General features: G+C 48.0%; 1 protein-coding gene across 4 annotated transcripts in view; it reads left to right on the plus strand.

The window, feature by feature from the left end:
* CLIP2 (CAP-Gly domain containing linker protein 2) overlaps nt 1-19,702 on the plus strand; it is a 63,277-nt gene that overhangs the window by 31,866 nt on the left and 11,709 nt on the right. For 3 of the 4 annotated variants that reach the window (XR_008311830.1, XM_053275217.1, XM_053275218.1), the window contains exons 4-9: nt 4,246-4,370; nt 6,467-6,680; nt 8,061-8,258; nt 9,397-9,500; nt 10,010-10,070; nt 15,138-15,242. Coding sequence is in view for 3 of the 4 variants with exons in the window: in XM_053275217.1 (XP_053131192.1) it covers nt 4,246-4,370; nt 6,467-6,680; nt 8,061-8,258; nt 9,397-9,500; nt 10,010-10,070; nt 15,138-15,242 (807 nt within the window). In the remaining variant the exon portion in view is untranslated. The remainder of the gene's footprint in view (nt 1-4,245; nt 4,371-6,466; nt 6,681-8,060; nt 8,259-9,396; nt 9,501-10,009; nt 10,071-15,137; nt 15,243-19,702) is intronic. The other variant, XM_053275220.1, reaches the window with a different exon arrangement.

Consider the following 19,702-nt stretch of genomic DNA (forward strand, 5'->3'; position numbering starts at 1 on the left):
CTACGTATGTTCCCATTATGCCAACATTCAACTGCACCCACATAGTTTAGGTGAGGAGAGCAGGTCTTGGGGTAGCAAGCATGACTTGTCTCTTTAGCTAAGCAGGGTCCATCCTGATTGCATATGCATGGGAGACTAAAAGTGTGAGCACTGGAAGAGATTCCCCTCAGGGGATGGAGCCGCTCTGGGAAGAGCATCTAGGCTCCAAGTTCCCTCCCTGGCAGCATCTCCAAGATAGGGCTGAGAGATTCCTGCCTGCCACCTTGGAGAAGCTGCTGCCAGTCTGTGAAGACAATACTGAGCTAGATGGAACAAGGGTCTGACTCAGTATATGGCAGCTTCCTATGTTCAGCCTTCTAGGCTGCCGCCACATTCACGTGTCCTGGACACGTCATGAGAACAGGGTTCAAGATATCTATCGTTCCAAATCGACTTCTGCTGCTGCCGTGTGTGAAATGCCCACAGAATATTTATTTATTTATTTATTTGAAATATTTATACCCCGCCCCTCCAGTACACCAATTTATTTATTTACACCAACTAATGGTGTAGCGGGGAAGTATCCTGCCTAGATAGCAAGAGGCCGTTGGTTCAAATCTCCACTGGTGTGTTTCCCAGAATATAGGAAACTCCTATATCAGGCAGCAGAGATATAGGAAGGTGCTGAAAGGCATCATCTCAGACTGCATGGGAAATGGCCATGGTCAACCCCTCCTTAATTCTACCAAAGACAACCGCAGGGCTCTGTGGGCGCCTGGAGTTGACATCGACTTGACGGCACAACCTTTCCTTTTCTCTAATACACTACTGCTCAAGGCGGCTCACAACAATAACATATACAATCTAAAATAAAACTAATAAAATTAACCAAATTAAGTAAAGAAGGTAAAAGCCCAGGCTAAAACCACAATGAGACTGAAGTTTCAAATGAAAAGTTACTTTAAAAGCTAACAATTGAGAATTATAAAAACTTAAGAACCCACCAGATATAACCAAAGATGGAGCCATTAAAAAGCCTCTTTTTAAAGGGGTGTGTTTAGTTGTTGTTTTTTAAAAAAGACTGAGGGAGGGAACATGGCAAAGCTCTTCAGGGAGGGCGTTCCAAAGCCGAGGAGCCAGAACTGAAAAGGCCCTGTCTCTAGTCCCCACCAACCGGATCTCTGTTAGTGGCGGGGTCATGAGCAGGGCCTGAGATGATGAGCGGAGGGCCCTGGTAGATTCATATGGGCGAATGCGGTCCAACAGGTACCCCGACCCCAAGCCATGTAGAGCTTTAAAGGTCAAGACCATCACCTTGAATCTATCCCGGAAGCGGACTGAAAGAAGAATCTTTCATCTGCTGACTGTGCCAGGATGATGCTCATGTTAAAATCTTTTTTTCTTTTTCTTTTTTGCACAGAAGTGATCTGCCAGAGTCTTTAAACCAAGGCTTTTCTTTTATCTGTGTTCAAAAGCTTCTTCTGTATGCATGTTGAGGTTGTTGTTTTTCTCTTCCCTTGCCCATTAAGGAAATAAAAGAATAATTGCTTTGGGGCTCTCTTTGAGATCGGAGTTTGGGTTTCTCTAATGCAGATGGATGAAGTACATTAAAGTACCCCTGAAGGGCACAGTCTTTGCTGGTGGATGGGTGTGTGTGTGTGGTTTCAGAGCCTAGCAGGAACTGCAAGAGAGTTCTCTGAAGGAGGCGCTTGCTTATTTGATTTATTTGTATCGCACCTTTCAGACTGAGGCACCTCAAAACATACAGTTAAATAGTTGGGGAAACCCCCAGTTATGACAAGTATCCCTATGTGCAAGGATGGGCTCTTACATAGGAAGCTGCCATATACTGAGTCTGACCCTCGTTCCCTCTAGCTCAGTATGGTCAACCCAGATTGGCAGCGGCTTCTCCAAGGTTACAAGCAGGAGTCTCTCTCAGCCCTATCTTGGAGATGCTGCCAGGGAGGGAACTTGGGACCTTCTGCCTGCAAGCAGGCAGGTGTTCTTCCTAAAGAGGGCCCCATTATCCCCTAAGGGGAATGTCTTCCAGTGCTCACACATGTGGTCTCCCATTCAAATGCAAACCAGGGTGGACCTTGCTTAGCAAAGGGGACAATTCATGCTTGCTCCCACAAGGCCAGCTTTCCTCCTCCTTGATTTCTCACTAGTGAGATAATCTGTGCACATCAAGGATTATGGACCTATAACTGAGACTAATTATTTGAAAAGGTGTGTTGTTTAAAGGGTCATCATTTAGAAGCAAGACTCATGGATATACAAAGATAACATGTATCATTTGATATAATTGGTGATGGCTGTATGTATTTGACAACTCCTCCCCCCCACCCCCGCTTTGGTCATGTGAAAATACCAAAATAAAAAAGTATTTAAAAACAAAACAATACAGTAAAACTAACAAACCAGCAGAGCAGCTCCAGAGAGATTGGGAAGAGCCGGCTGAAATATGAATGTTTTCAAGTTCCTTCTTAAAAACAATCTACAGTCAATAATGCAGAGAGGAACATGCTCAGAGGAACATTTCAGATTGGTTCTGGGCCGAGCCTGGAATCGAATCGGCCCAGGAATCGGATTCTTGCATTGATCTCTGGGTCCGGTTAACCGTTGCCTGCAGGCTAATGCACCTTCCTCCCTTAATGCTCTGCTTTGGATGCGTTCCATTAAAGGCGTTGCAGTGACCTAGCCTTCAGCAGAGAGAGGCGTGTGGGTGGTCTCGGAAAATTGACAGCCGCACAATTCAGAGACAGAATAATTCTAGGTTTTCACCTTCCCTAGCTCCTAAAGGGATTATTTTCGTGTTGCTGCTCAAGAGATATGCCCAAAAGAGCCCCCTGCTTCTCTTTTCAAACAGACGAAAAATGATCCGAAAAATCCTGTTCAGGCTTCATTTGGAAGGGAAGCTGAAATTTCGTTGAGAAGGAAGACCACTCGATAGAAATTGATAAGACTGTATTGACTTGAAACAAATTGACCCCGTGACGTTGGTGCATTCCTATTGGTATCCCCCAGTTTCCCCACTGGTATCCCCCTCCATGTATTTTTATTCGAAACAGTTGCAAAAACTCAGATTCCGGTCTCCTCCTTTTGCTGGCTACATTGCAACAGCCCGAATACCCACCTTTTCCAGTCCTCGCCCAAATGGGTTGGTTTTGTGTCCTATCTAGTAGACACCAGTTATCAATGCTCATTGGGAAAATGCCTTCTGGCTGTGAATGTCCACATAGAAGCATCTTCCTTGCCTATTATATTAGAGAAGAGGTCATTTCTTCACCCGATGGCCCTTACAGTCTTAATTTTGTCAGCTTTTGCCCTATTTCAGTCAGCAGATGCCGGGTGTTCAGTGCGTCTGTTCCCCTTGTGAAGTCTGTAAACCAGCTGGCAAACTTTTTAAAAAACCAAACCCAACCCTACACTCATACACATTTATTGGAGCAACATTTACAAATGAGCAGCGCTGGATAAATCTAGGAGAACCAGTGGATGGACACAGGGAAATACTTCATTACAGCATGCAATTCATCGAAGGAATTTGAATCCATTTCTTTTCCAAAGCTTGGAAGCATTTGCCTGCTTGTTTATACAGCGTGCCTATAGAGATGTGGCTGTTAGTCTTGCTGGGCCTGTGGAACCTCAGTGTTCAGGAATAGTCTACCTGGATGCCAGTTGCAGATGCAGAAAACAGTAGTGGGGGCCTATTCCTTTCATGTTCTGCTTTGGTCTTCCCAGGGGCCTCTAGTTGTTAATTGTTATATTGGTTTTTAATTTGTTTTAGCTCTTTACTGTTTTAGTGGTTTATTTTAATTGTAAACCGCCCTGAGCCATTTTGGAAGGGCAGTATACTAATCAAATAAATAATAATAATAATGATTTCTGATTGGGACTTTCCATACAACTTCAGATCGTCCATGTACAGCAGATGGTTTAATAATAATAATAGTTGGCCCTTGTGGGAAACAGGATGTTGAGTTTCATCCCACAGGGCTCTTTCCAGATTCTTATCCTCTGGCAACTTCAGTCAGTAGCAATACTGAGTGGTTCTGAGTTCATCTTGCATTTTAAAAAAGATTATTTTTGATTCGAGACCCAGGATTCGATATAGCTCTGCTCTGCTATTGATTCCCATTCCGCTTTAAAAAAAATTATGATCCTGTGTGTTCCTCTCGCATCTTGCGTGATCTCCGTTTCTGCTTTCTTTTTCAAATCTTCTTAAAGTGCATTTTTCCCCTCCACCCCAAAAATGATTCACAGGTTGGCGGAACAAAAACCGGCGTCGTGCGCTACATGGGGGAGACAGATTTTGCCAAAGGAGAGTGGTGCGGAGTCGAGTTGGATGAACCCTTGGGGAAAAACGATGGTGCTGTTGCTGGAACAAGGTACTGAAATACGACTTGGATATTTACGATGGAGATTTATATACCACTTTTCAACCAAAGTTCCCAAAGCGGTTTGCGTCGCCATAAGTAAATAAACAAATAAAGATGGCTCCCTGTCCCCAAAGCTCTCATGATCTCAAAACAAAACGTAAGACAGACACCAGCAACAGCCACTGGAAAGATGCTGTGCTGGGGACGGATAGGGCCAGTTGCTCTCCCCCTGATAAATACAAGAGATTCACTACTTTTAAAAGGTGCCTCTTTGCTCAGTTAGCAATACTCTGCCTTTGCCATAGTCTGTGCTGCAGTCATCTCCTGCGCTGAGCAGGGGCTTGGTCTGGAAGACCTGCAAGGTCTCTTCCGAGTTCCGACTCTAAAATTCTGTGTTGGAGCATGGATTTATAGATCAATTTGTTGCTTGTCCATCATGCTCAGGGGTGCTCCATGGGTTTTGGTGAGGCATTGTGAATGCTGTTGGGATTAGGACCACAGGCTGGCTCCGAAGCCCAGTTGTGGGCTGAGATTGTACTGGAGACGTGAGCAATAATCTGGCCAACCATTCATTTCTTTATTTAGTATATTTGTATGCGGCCCCAAACTCATGTCTCTGGGAGCTTTAGCACAATTATAACATGAATGTCAACAACAATTGAAACATTAAAAACAGTTTAAAAACAAATTCACAGCTCTAAAAATCAAATTAAAGGCTAGGATGAATTAATGTGTTTTAAGAGTCTTTTAAAAAGCTTTCAGAGATGGGGAGACTCTTCTTTTGGAAGGGAGCGCATTCCAAAGCCTCAGGGCAGCAATAGAGAAGGTCTGTCCCTGAGTAGCCACCAGATTCAAATTTAAAGTAAAGCGTGCCGTCGAGTCGGTTTCTGCTCCTGGCGCCCACAGAGCCCTGTGGTTGTCTTGGGTAGAATACAGGAGGGGTTGACCATTGCCTCCTCCCGTGCACTGTGAGATGATGCCTTTCAGCATCTTCTTATATTGCTGCTGCCCGATAGAGGAGTTTCCCATAGTCTGGGGAACAGACCAGCGAGGATTCAAACCAGCAACCTCTGGCTTGCTAGTCAAGTAATTCTCCACTGTGCCATTTACTAGGATTCAAATTTAGTATGTATGGTTATTATTCAATCAAATGAGTAAGTGTTGACGTTGGAATCCTACAAACTGCACTTTCACTTCCCTTTTGCAAGTACATCCATGAAAAACCATATGACATATACTTCATTTCTTTAACTTCCCTATAAGTGTAAATCTAGGCAAAATGGCTGTGCCCGGTATAGTAGGTTTTAACCACCATTCTGTATTTTGCCCCAAAACGTATTGGTAGCCGGGGCAGATCTTTTGATATCGGGGTAATATGGTCTCTTTGAGATGACCCGGAGACCAACCTGGCTGCCAGATTTTGCACCAGTGAGCTGGGCAAGTCAGATCTCAGTAAATGCTGGAGACCCAAGAACTCCCTGGGTTTTTCAAACAATGAAAAGTGATAAAACTAGGCAGAAAAGGCTTGTCCCCTGACCTTTTTGACTCCCCCGCAGATCTCTTCTCCCAGCAACTGGCAGCAGAATCTGTTTGGGTTTTTTTTGAGATTTATTGTTGGGAAAGATGGTTTGGAACAGCTGCTTGCAAAAAGGATTCATTTTCTACGGACAGCCTGCTATATTCTCTGGGCTGTGCCTCCCCCAAGCAGACAAATGATAGAGCCACCAGCTGTTTGTAGCCAATTCAAATTCAGAGCAGCTGCTTGCATCTGGGGTGAGGGAACACCCACCCGAATCTCATCTTGCTGTATCGGCCGTTAGCCGGTTTAATATTCTCGCTGATTCCGAGAGCCCTCTTCAAGTGACAGCGCCCATCTTCTGTTCTGTGTTGCAGAGGGGCCGGGCTCCGATCCCTTCCAAGTCTGCATCTGTGACTAGGCTACACAGTGTTAAGAAAGGTGGGGTGCAAGCTGTGGGGCACAGATTAGGGTTTCCAGTGATGCACAGGCAAGATTCGGGTCGGAGGGTTCGTCTTCTGCTAAGCTGCAGGTGTCCATAATGGAGGAAAGCTGAAAAGCTGTCTATCCCTCTGTCTTTCTCCCCCAGGTATTTTCAGTGTCCTCCCAAGTTTGGCCTCTTCGCTCCGATACACAAGGTCATCCGTATCGGTTTCCCATCCACCAGCCCAGCCAAAGCCAAGAAGAGCAAGAGGATGGCGATGGGGGTGTCTGCCCTGACCCACAGTCCCAGCAGTTCCTCCATCAGCTCCGTCAGTTCTGTGGCCTCCTCCGTTGGCGGGAGACCCAGCCGGAGTGGCCTGGTAAGAAATCTCTTTCTTTGGCAAACAAGGTATTGGGTGTGTGATTGTGGGGAAGGGTGGCGTGTAGAGGGGTCCAATCCCGCTGTCCGAAACGAGAGGATCCAAAGGCAGCTCCCCAAATACATAGGGACATAGGAAGTGGCCATATACGGAGTCAGACTACTGGTCCATCTCGCTCAGTATTGTCTACCCAGACTGGCAGTGGCTTCTCCAAGGTTGCAGGCAGGAGTCTCTCTGTGCTCTATCTTGGAGATGCTGCCAGGGAGGGAACTTGGAACCTTCTGCATGCAAGCAGGCAGGCGCGCTTCCCAGGGCGGCCCCATCCCCTGAGGGGAAGACCTCACACGTGGTCTCCCATTCAAATGCAAACCAGGGCAGACCCTGCTTAGCAAAGGGGACAAGTCATGCCTGCGACCACCAGACCTGCTCTCCTCCCATTGTAGGGGGCGGGGCATAACTATTTGACATGAATAAGTACATACAACTGTAGCCCGGGTGTGATGGGATTCACCTAAGGTTGGAGACCGATTTCAGAGAGCTGGAAGTGGATTTTAAAGAGAAAGTGGGTCTTAAAGGGGAGCCGAACAGTTGAAGCGGCCTTCTACTGAGTCAGGCCCTTGGTCTGTCAAGCTCAGGATTGCTTGACAGACTGGTAGCAGCGGCTTCTCCAAGGTTTGAGGCAGAAGTCTCTCCCAGCCCTACCTGGAGATGCCGCCAGGGATCGAACCTGGGACCCTCTGCATGCAAAGCAGACACTCTCTCACTGAGCTACAGCCCCGTCCTCAGTGGCTACACAGAGGGAACATCTGCTTTATGCCTCTATTCAGTTCTGAGAGCCAGCATGGTGCAGTGGTTAGTATGCTGGACTACGACGGGGAAGACCCGAGTTCAAATCCCCGTTCCGCCACGAAGCCCACTGAGTGACAGGGCCAAACCTGCCTCACGCGAGGTTGTTGTGGGGATAAAGAGAACCATGCACACTGCTCTGGGATCCTTGGAGGAGGACTGGGGTATATGGATGTAAAAATAAGTTAATAAAGAAAACATCCGCTGGATTCAATCCAAGGCACCCTGCTTCCCATACCAGATGCCTCTGGGAAGCCTCCGGTTCAATCCCTGGTCTCCCCAGGTGGATCTGGGAAAGACCCCTGTCTGAAATCCTGGGGAGCTGCTGCTGGTCAGTGTTGGACAAACCTGAATGAAGTGGATCAAGGGTCTGACTTGGGAGGCAGCTTCACCCCAAAGGGTGGGTTCCTAGGAAGGCACTGTGTATGGGTCGGAGGAACGGTGTGTGGGTGTGTAGCTGGCTGTGAGGCAAGGGAAAGGAGACCGAGCTGCCGAGAGAGACGGCACCATCTAGTTTTGCTTCTTCCTCTCCAGCTGACGGAGACCTCCTCCCGCTATGCCCGGAAGATCTCCGGCACAACAGCCCTGCAGGAGGCTTTGAAGGAGAAGCAGCAGCACATCGAGCAGCTGCTGGCGGAGCGCGACCTGGAGCGAGCCGAGGTTGCCAAGGCGACCAGCCGCATCTGTGAGGTGGAGAAGGAAATCGCTGTCCTGAAGGCACAACATGAGCAGGTAGGCCAGGGCTCACAGCAGCCCCACTGCGCGTGGAAGGGAACGGGGACCAAACTGAATGGCACAGTGGTTTGGGAGGGAGGTGGGAATCGCATGTTCCCTGGGGAAAGGAGAATTGCATGCTCCCAGTGAAGCGATTACAAAAAGCAGGGCCCGTCCACTAGGCAGACCTAGGCAGTCACCAAGGACACCAACTTTTTTTGTTGTTAGGAGGGTGCATAAAACAGTGCCAGACTTGAGCACTGCCAAATATTCTCTCTCACCCTCTTGTATTGCACCCCTAAAGTGCCATATATTTCATGCACAGGGGCGTATGAATGTAATCCTGCCCCCTGCTCCCCAAAGGGCCTGCACCTTCTGCACCCCCAAAAAAACACAGCCTCCTTTGCGCATTGCACCCCAGCCCCCAATAAATTGCCAGTCTGATAAGCCTCTCTGGAATCTGAATTCCCAAAAGAAATGGTCTCAGGCTGGATTTCCAAATTAACAGCAGCATCTTTTCATCTCTGAAGGGTTATAGAGTTTTGCCCCCATAATAGGCTTCGGACTCTCTCCCATCAAACCAGCACAGGCTAGAAATTCGCTGTTTATCTATGCAGGCTGGTCATCTGACCTTGCAGCCTTTGTGGTTCACGCTGGAGCCGGGCCCCTGCAGTTCTTGGCTGCAGGCAGCGGCGGGCACCCAAATCAAACTTTGGCTAGGGCGTCGAAAATCCTTAAGAAAGTTGCATGCTTCCCAAACCTAGTTTTGATCAGGACTTTAGCTGCCGCACTTTAGACCAGCTGAAGCCTTCAAGGAAGGCAGTGCCATGTGGAGCACAAGACGGCAGATTAGCCCCAATGGGGCCACAATGACCGTGGCGTGTGATGCATTCTTTGCCATGCTATCAACCAGGTGAATTATTACAACCCTCAATTTCTTCTGTTTTAAAACAGTGGTGAAATTGCATGAAGTCTGTAGCCCCACTGCAGGTGTTTTCTCTGTTGGGACATCTCAGGGGGGTTTGTACAGTTTGTTTATTATTTGTAATAATTTATTATACATCTTATTTATTGATTATTTCTCTATGTAGACTGCTTTGGAAACTTTGGTTGAAAAGCGGTATATAAATATTTGTTGTTGTTGTTATTTCCCTAGTACGTTACTGAAGCAGAAGGCAATTTGCAACGAGTGCGGACCCTGATAGACGGGACCCAGAAAGAGAAGTTGGAGCTGCTTAACCAGTTAGAAGAGGAGAAAAGGTATCGCTCATCGATGGGTTTGGAGTCGGATAGGATCTGGGTACTCCCAGGTGCTCGTCTGTGCATATGCACCCAGCTGCATATACACGAACATGTTTGGTTCAAGATAATGGCCCTCACATCTCTTGGGGCAGTGAGTTCCATAGGCTGATGTGGCTGTGAGTTCCATAGGTTGATGCAGTGCTGTAGGTAAAGAAGTACTTTACTTTACTACTTTACTTTCCTGCATAAAGGAGTAAGAATACAGAGAAAGCTGTAACAATGCCACCCCCTCTTTTCCATCTCTGGCGGGTAGATGTTGCCAAAGATCATGATTTGAGCATTCGTCCCCAGAGATGACACCAATGGCCAACGTATGTGAGCCTGGCTTTTGGATTATTTGCATTCCACATTTGACAGCAATCACAGATTCACATAAATAGTGCAAGAGAGAGGATCAAAATCTGGAAAAATCTTCACTCCTGCCTTAACATGGTTCTGGCCTTTCTTCCCTGCTTTTCCCATCACAGGAAGGTAGAAGATCTACAGTTCCGTGTAGAGGAGGAATCCATTACGAAGGGCGACTTAGAGGTAACGTGCGACATGTTACATCTTCATTTTTAAGACAACAACCAATTATATATATGTCCTGCATCTGGGAATAGCATTTGGTGGTCCCCTCTCTCTGGCTGTTTTGCTCTAGGTTTGTTGATCTAATAAGCAGATTTTGGACAGGCGGAGGGTGGGTAAAAAGACAGGGCAGTGTGCATTGGTGAGTATTTTGCAGGACAAAGCAGTGCTTTATGTGGTGCCTAGTATGATCATTCTCCTCGCCTGTGGTGTTCAGGGCAGCAACGGTGTGTTTCTGTTCCGTGTTTGAACTCTCATTTCTTATGAAAGTCTGATTCATCTTTTTATTTTTAATGTATTTCTACGTTTATATCCCGCTCATCCTCCAAGGAGCCCAGAGTGGTGTACATGGTTGTGTTTCTCTTCGCAACAACCCTGTGAGGTAGGTTAGGCTGAAAGCGATGTGACTGGCCCAGAGTCACCCAGTGAGTTTCATGGCTGAAGGAGGGACTTGAACTTAGGTCTCTCTGGTCCTAGTCCTTTTATAAATTCCCTACAGACCAAATTGTAGATCGTCCCAAGTGCTGATTATTTCTCCCCACTGCCCACGCCCCAAATTTTGCTCCAATTATATCTGCAGTGTGAACAGGAGTTGTTGCGAGTAAAACCAAATTATCTATGCTGTTAGGGCCAAATTTGATGTGGTTCTCAAGCCCGTGTCCCCAAAATGCCGTTGGACTATAACTCCCATCATCCCCTGCCACAAAGGCCTTGACTTGAGAAGCCCTGGATTAAACCGAACGGTCTGTGGTCGAGGCAATGCAAAAACGTGCTCACCAAATATTTTCGTGGGCAAGGGACAGTGTGGTATTTAATGAGCAATTTAAATCTATCGAGGGAGATCTGAGCCAGAAACCCCCTTTCCTCATTAAATGTCGCTTCCTCTTCTTAAATATGCCTGCCAAACAGGTGCAGCTTGGGAGATAAGACGGCCTCAACCGTTCTGGATTTCCTGCACGGAAAGCCCCACCACTTTGCAAACAGTGTGATACGTGGCTTGTGGGCAGTTGTTAATTTCAGTGCCTGTGTCCATGGAGGTGTAGACATATTGGGTCTGGTTTTTGTGTCGAAAGTGGTGTCATTCAAGACGCACCTGCAGAATTGTCCCTCTGTCCCCTTGGAGTAGCAGTGCTGTAGTGTTTTGAAATGGGGCAGGGGGGCCATGGGAAATGTTCTTCACAAAAGAAGTTCCCGCTGTTGTTTCGGGATGGGCCAGCTCTCCTTGGTTCTGTTTAGCTCTTCTTCTAACTCCAGTTCCAAGACTTGGACCCTGGCACGCTTCCAGTGACAGCTCATTGAATCCGGAGCCATGGGAGAGTGAGGTTCCCATGCACCCCGGCAGGAGATTAGATTCTGCTGCTGAGCATACTGAGGAGCTGCGTAGGCCAGTCAAGAAAGAAGCCTAGAAGTTCTCAGGGGTCTCTAGCAATCCCTCCCTCTTATGCTTGGAAAAGGCCAAGCAGACAGCTATGGAGAATGCATTACAGGACAGGCCTGAATTTGGAAGGATCTGGACTCTGCTTGTAATGTGTCTGGAATTCTAAATCTCCATCACTAATTTTACTGAGGCAAGAATCCGACCTCCCATCACTTACTGGCTGAAAATGCATCTCACAATGAAGCTGTCTCCATGGATCCTAATTTTCACTCTCTCTCTCTGATCCCCTCCCCCCCCACACACACTTTGGCAGATAGGCAGGTTACTAGTACATATGAGCATAAGAACATAACAACAACCCTGCTGGATTTGGCCCAAGATCATCCAGTCCAGCATCCTGTTTCACACAGTGGCCCACCAGATGCCTCCAAGAAGCCCACAGGCAAGAGGTGAGGGCACGCCCTCTCTCCTGCTGTTGCTTCCCTGCAACTGGGATTCGGAGGCCAGAGGTACACTTTGGTAATTTTGGAGTCTGAACCTAGAGGCCTTTGGAGACACACACACCCTCCCTTGCAAATTAAGCATCATCATGCTCCACTGGGTGACCACACCATCCAGAACAGACTAAAGAGGATTTGAAGGCCCCTTGGAGCTGTGGAGGCCTTGGACTTTGGCCCGGAGGTCCAGGGCTAAACATGCATTTGTTTAGAGGCATCGTGCCTCTGAGGCTGGAGGTGGCCTAGATCCCTCAGAATAGTAGTAGCTATTGATAGCCCTGTCCTCCATGAATTTGTTTAAGCCTCTCTTTAAAGCCATCCAAACTGGTGGCTGTCACCACAACTTGTGGCAGAGAATTCCAGAGGCTAATTATGCACTGTGTGAAAAAGGGCTGCCTTTTGTTGGTTCTGGATTTCCTGGCCGTCAGTTTCATGGGATGACCCCTGGTTCTAGTGTTGTGTGAGAGGGAGAAGAGTTTCTCTCTCTCCACTCACTCCACACCATGCATCATTTATAGACCTCTATCATGTCGTCTTTTCCCTCAGTCGTCTTTTATCTAAGCTAGAATGCCCCAGGGAATTATTCGCACCTGGCTTCATGCTGCGGGGTAAATGTTGAGCGAAGTCACTTCGAATCACACTCACGGCATTGAGGGAAGCAGCCCCTCCTCTCTGCTCTCGGGTTTTGTTTTGATGAAAGTTCACATGGCATGCCTCTGTGTTTTCCTTCTAGCCAATGGTGGCGGGTGGGAGAGAGAGATTTCTAAAGAGCTACATCTGCATTTCTAAAGAGAGTATCCCTCTTATCATGCAAATGATTCTGCATCGGTGCCTCTCCCTATTCGCTCCTGCACTTTCAGAAAAAGTCGCTTAAAACCAGCATTTTTAAAACCCGGATATACACCGAAATAAGCTAGAATTTGCAAGACAAAGCCCGACTTGTGTGTGGAGTGGGTCTGAGGATCTCGAATGGACTTTGGGGTAAGTTTGGCTGGTGTGTGAACACACACACACTCTCTCCCGGAGGAGATTCGGGGTAGAAGCCCTGTCTGCAAAGCCTTAAGCCTCGCCATATAGAAGGGGCTCTAGGCCCCTGATCATCTTCGTGGCCCTCTTCCAGTTCTAGGATATCCTTTCCAGTTCTGTAATGTACAGGCTCCTTGGTCTGTTTGTGTGTGCGTGGGGGTGGGAACGCGGTCCAGCCTATGTCATTACCCCTTCTCCCTCAAGTTCTGATCAAGAGAAAAGGGGCTCAGCCAGTGGCCAGAACGGGAGGCTGTCTCCAGCCCTTTCAAGGACGGCGGTTAAATAAATCAGTTCAAGAAGCCGCCGCTTCCAGAAGCCAAGAAAAGGTTCTCTCAAGGAGAAAGAGAAGCGTGTTGGGAAACACATCCCCGCCGCCATGGCCGCTGGAAACAAATCCCCTCCTAAATATTGCTGAAGGCAATATTTGGTGGATGTGCGGAGTACTGAAGTCGAGAAGAACAGATGCGAGGTGCAGTGAAAAACTGGCCTGCTGGTTCTTCGGTGTGAGTTGTAGCTCTCTTAGCGTTCAGTCCTAGGACAACTACCTTACCTGGACGGGCTGTGGACAGTCCTGACTGCATCCCGTCCCCAGGATAAATGCAGCCTCTTGGGAGGTGGTCTAGGGCAGTCATTCCCAACTTGGGAACATCCTTCAGATATTGCGGAACCAAAACTCCCAGCATCCCCAGTTACAATTTCTTGCTGGGAGTCCTAGTTCAACCAGATCTGCAGGACATTCCCAAGTTGGGAATGACTGTAGTTTGCAGTGGGAGGCACTTTTTTGCTGAGGCCTTGGAAAGCCCTGTCAGTAGCTATTAGCCATGATAGCTAAATGGATCCTCCATCTTCAGGGGCAGCGTGCTGTCGAATAACAATTGTTGTGGCTGGGGACCACAGTATGGAGAGCTGTTGGCTTCGTTTTCTACTTATAGGCTTCCTGGAAACATTAGGATGATAGGAAGCTGCTGTCTACTGAGTCAGGCCCTGGGGCCATCTAGCTCAGTATTGTCTACACAGACTGGCAGCGGTTCTCCCAGGTTGCAGGCAGGAGTCTCTCCCAACCCTACCTGGAGATGCTGCCAGGAAATTGGCTTGGGATGGGATTTGATAAATAATCAATGAGCAACATCCAGGCGAATTAGCCAGACTAAGCATGATTGCAAGCAATGAGGCATGCTAGTTATGGCTACTTTAGATTCCATTCATTTCAATGGGGCTCAGCCATGACTAACTCAGCCTAGATGCTGCTCAGTGCTTCACTCACCCCTTCAGTATGCAGGGCTGTTTAGTACTAAATCGCTGAGCAAGGCTCAAGGCCAAGAATGGTTGATTGCCGCTTTGTCATTGCTTTCCGAAAGCTCTTGTTAGTGTGAATCAGCTCTTCAGCGCTAAAGAGCTGTTTTGCAGTGAAGCATCATCCACTCTCGCTGGAGTTTCTTACAGCTGCTGTGGGTCCGCTGCCAAAAGCAGCCATCAACCCTCCTGGGCCATGTTTATATTGCAAAACATGTGACATTCAAGTTTTCACTTAATTGGTGACCTCTTGCAACATGGTGACATAATCTGTTTCCTGTAATGATCATCCTTTTTTGCACTGTTATCATGGAAAGAGGAGGAGAGCTGGCTGTTTTCAGAAGTTGACGTCTGGTTCCAGCTTTATCTGGCTATTGTTGATCAGCTCTTTAGCAATAAGCAACTGATTAACTCTTAAAAAGAAAGAGGGGCTGCACTGCTATGGATAAAAAACTGGGTGATAAGAGGGATTTTGTTTTTTATTTACATGTTTCGGGGTGGCTTGTGCATTCTGGTTCTTCAAAAGTTTCTACTGAAAGCTCTCGATCAGTCCTCTTGCAGGCCTGATTGATAATTCTGTGTGTCGTATCTTATTTGGACAGAGGCCACATTTTTATTTCGGTAGTCTTCCTCTCCTGTTTCAAACCTTGCATTCTTCTCCTGTTGTGAACTGTCTTTCTTTGTCTTGTTTGCCAAAGAAGATAACATTGCAGCCTTTTCTCGTTCTTTCTCTTTGATTCCCCTGTTTTCTACTCTCTCTCTCTCTCCATCTTTTTTCCTTCTTTTTCCTTTTTCTTTTTTGGGTGCTTTATTTTCTTCCTGACACGTGACCAGACACAGACGCGGCTGGAGCATGCCCGCATACGGGAGCTCGAGCAAAGCCTCCTGTTTGAAAAGACGCAGGCAGAAAAGCTTCTCAAAGAGTTGGAGGACACCCGGGTAATCCATCTCCCCTCCACCACCCCACCCCGAACCCCTGCCCAATGCTAGCCAATGCCTCCAGATCAAATTGCTTGCCAGCTGCATCAACAACACCAACTCTTCTGTGTGTGTGTGTGTGTCTTTTTTTCAACTTTATTTTCAGTTTGGTTCAGTTGGGCCTTTCATTGTTTCATTTTAAAAAAAAAAAAACCTTTTGTTCTGCAATACCCACCTTGCTTTCCCGCTCTGCTCACTTTCTAAAGATGGCAACACCGGCCTGCTATTTTGCCCGCCTCTCTCTGTGTGACAAGTCTTTTGGTTTCCTCTGTTCAAGCTTCTCATGCAACATGATGCCGTTCGGACTGGACCTAGCCGCCATTCACCGTCCGACGTAACAAAGCGATAATGATCACCGGCTGGATACAGGGGGCTGTTTTGCCACGCGGCATGCATGTGACCACCTGGGGAGCAGTTCTGCCTGCCTGCTTACCCCTCCCTCCCTCGGTGTGAAGAGGGTTCCACCACTCATCTGCTGGACCCACTCAAAAAGCCCAGCCAAGCCCAGAAGTGGCAAGGTCATTCTGACCACCTATCGGTCATAGGAGCATAGGGAACTGCCTTCTACCGAGTCAGACCGCTGGTCCGGCTAGCTCAGCACCGTCGATGCAGAATGGCCCCTGTAGAAGGCTGTGTCACCTTCTCCAAGGTAGTCTCCCATCCAAATGCCAACCAGGGCAGACCCTGCTTCGCAAAGGGCTGGAGTCATGCTTGCTTCCACAAGACCAGCTCTCCCTCTAACCGCTGCTTTACCAGACTGTTCCATGCATGCTGGTGTTAACGGCCGTTTGGCAAACGGCAACCTGTATTCACCCACCATCACCTCTTTGGGACTCTGGAATTCTATCTCCATCAAAACCCAATTCAGCCATGGTGGGTCCGGAGTGCTGTGGTGCAGGTTTTAGACAGTGTGCATTGGCTTAAATATTCACAGGGGCGGTGTTGGATCAAGGAGCCCCCAAATCTCTGTGTCACGTATTTCCCTGTCGTTCTTCCATCATGGCAGTCAAGGTAGCGTCCTTGCGGTTCCCAGGAAAAGGTCTTCCACACAGGCACTGCGAGATTAGACTCAGATCTGTTTTAATAACCTAGATTTTTAAAAATATGGAGATACTCAAATTTTGGAAAGGGGAAATATGCTGGATGACACCCTGTAAGAGGGATTCCTCCCAGATGTTGTTGACTACAACTCCCAGCATCCCTAGCTGCAATGGCCTTTGGCTGGGGGTGATGGGAGTTGTAGTCGACATCACCTGGGAATTCCTCTTACAGGAAACACTGGTGGATAGGTTCCAGTGGATTTCTTCCTTCACGCCCGTTCAGACAATCCATGCACAGAGCAGCCTTCTGCACTTGTGGAGTTCTACACCAGGGCAGCTCAGCGTCGGCCCTCCAGCTGTTTTTGGACTACAAGTCCCATCATCCCCAGACACAGCCTTCAGTAGACAGGGATGATGGGAACAAAAGGCCAACACTGGCAGGAGGGCCGAAGTTGAGCAGCTGTATTCTGCATCATGTGAGCAGGAAAGCTTGGGAATCTTCTATTTAAGCAGCATGTTACCTGGAGTTCCATAGGCCTTTCCCCCATTTTTTTTTAAAACCAAAATCAGCCTAGGGAGGCTGTGCATCCAGGGTAGAGAATGAGCGCGAGGACAAACTGTTTCCCTCTGGTTGGTTTTCCCCACACCCCTACGCTACTTTTCTTTTTCAAAATGCAGGGGGAAATGAGGACCCTCTATCTCCCCCCCCACCCGCCCCCAACCATCCAATAAGTAGTAAGTCAATTTCAGGGTTCTGGACTCCAGTTCTGCCTTTATGTACAGCTGGCCGAGGGCCCCTCTGTGGCCTTGACCACAGCATTGTCACGGTGGTTGAAGGCTTCCGTCTCTTCCGGCTGTTGCAACGGCCCTGTGGTAATTTCTGCTTTAAGGGGTGACTATGCTCCACCCCAGACTTGGAGGAATCTGAAACCATCTCCCCCTGCCCCACCACCACGCATGTCAGAAGCCTGCTCCCCAGACGTCTAGAACCGCACAGGGATTTAATGTCGCAGAGGCTGTTTATTTATTATGATCTGAACTGTTGACACACCACTTTTCAACAAAACCAGTTTTCAGAGTGCTTACTCAGCCGAAGGGATAAATTTTTCCTTGTCCCAGAAGGGCTGATAATCCAAAAAAGAAACCCAAGGGAGGCACCAGCAGTAACTACCAGGAAGGAGATCATGCTGGGGTCGGATAGGAACAGTTGCTCTCCCCCTGCAAAATGTGGCAGGCAGGCACCCATTGGAGAGGTACCTCTTGGCCCAGTTAGTGGGGCTGATTATCAGACTGCACCACCAGAGGGTCTGAAGATGGTTCCCTGCCCCAAAGAGCTCACAGTCTGCTGCTAGGGTCTCCCTTGCGTTTCTGTCATTGGGAAGGGTGCTGTGCTGTGCTGTGCTGAATAGGGATAGTGGTCCTTGCTTTGATAAATAGAAGATACCCCCACACACTTGAAAAGTGCTGCTTGGCCCAGTTAGCAGGGGGCGTTTCCCAAACTGTGTGTCACAAAAAGGGCCTGGAATATGACTCCCTGTCCTAAAAGAGCTCACAGTCTAGAAGGAAACGCCAGGGAGACCCCAGCAACAGCCGCTGGAAGGATATTGCACTGAAGTGGATAGGGACAGTCACTCTCCCTCGGCTAAAATGAGAGGACCGCCATTTTGAGAAGGTGCCCAGTCAGCTGAATATGAGGGAGCCGCCATTTTGAGAAGGTCCAGCCAACTAAATATGAGAGAGCTGCCATTTTGAAAGGGCACCCCCATGGCCCAGTCAGCAGGGGCCCCTTAATGAGGCCGACCTTTGCCTGAGGGGGGAAAACTCATTTCTTATTTATGGAATATCTGTTCACTTGGCTTTTCCACACACAAAAGTTCCCACAGCAGTTTCCATGCCAAAAGCCACGAGAAAATGGTTCCCTGCCCCAAGGAGCCTCCCAGTCTAAAAAAAGAAACACGAGGGACACCCCAGCAATAGCCAATGCGAGCGATTCTGGGCTGGGTTGAAGAGGGACTGTTGCTCTCCTCAATATGAGCAAGAGTGCCGCCATTTTGAGAAGGCGCCCCCTCTGGGCCTAGTGAGAAGATGCCACTTAAAGAATCCAAAGGCTGATGCAGTCAGTTTTATTATCGTGATATATCAGCCAAACTTGCTTCACTCCATGAACTGCTTCCGTTCCCAGCCTGTCATTACATTAACCATGGTCAGCAATTTGCTTTACATCTAGCATCTTTCCTTCCTTCCTTCCCTTTGAAACTCCGCTAATGAGTTCTAACTGACCGCCATGGATTTTCTTTCCTTAAAAATCAAATCAAATCCCCATTTCCTTTTACACCAGGGTAAATTATATGTCTGTAAAGGGGGTCAGTGACTATCAAGTCCTTGTGATCAAGGGTTCCAACCGCAGCACCAAACAACTCATGGTTGACAGAATTGGCGATTCAGACCAGAATCGAGGCAGTGCTGATTGTGCGTGTCTTTCAACAATCCCATTGCAGCAGATGCCTATTTTACAGATGGGGAAACTGAGGCTAGGAGAAGCACAGATCAGCCTACAAGACCATACATGGCATAGATTTCCACCCATGTTGTATTTTATCTAGGAAGCTGATACCTACTGAGTCAGGCCCTTGGTCCGCCTAATCCAATATTGTCTGCTCTGACTGGCAGCATCTCTCCAGCATCTTGGGTAGAGGTCTCCCTCATCACTTGCTACCTGATCCCTTTAAGTAGAGATGTTGCCAGGGATTGAACCGGGGGCCTTCTGCATGCAGAGCAGCTGCTCTACCTGCTACGGTCCCATCCCCCCCACAAAATAAAAGAACGCAGGAAGCTGCCTTATACTGAGTCAAACCATTGGCCCATCTGGCTCAGTATTGTCTTCACTGACTGGCAGCAGCTCTCCAATGTTCCAGGCAGACGTCTTCCCAGCCCTGTCTGAAGGGTACTCCCAGGGATTGGTCCTGGGACCCTTCCACTGAACTACGGCCCCATTCCCCATTTAAGAAGTGGTGACATTCCTAGGTAATTGCCGCCCGACTGTCTTTGGATATGCAAATTTGGGCATGGCTTGGTTGCAAAACAGGACTGGGTGGAAACGTACCCTGGTGCAAAATTAATAACAGTAACTCATCCTTTGACTGGATTAACGTTTGCATTACTAATGTCTTTGCCGGTTATCTTCCTCCCACAAAGAGCCGGTTCACACATTAACACAACAACAAACCTGGGTTTGCCATTACATGTGCACTAGGTACGGAGCTGTAGTCATTCCCAGCTCTGTGATTAATGCCAGTGCTCATGTTGCCGAAATCCTTGTTCGTTGCTTTTGCACGTTGCATTTGAAGGTGTATGCTCAAGATCTCTTGGGTATACAGCTAA

The sequence above is a fragment of the Hemicordylus capensis genome, chromosome 12, assembly GCF_027244095.1.
Source record: "Hemicordylus capensis ecotype Gifberg chromosome 12, rHemCap1.1.pri, whole genome shotgun sequence".
In the NCBI taxonomy this organism is placed as follows: Eukaryota; Metazoa; Chordata; class Lepidosauria; order Squamata; family Cordylidae; genus Hemicordylus; species Hemicordylus capensis.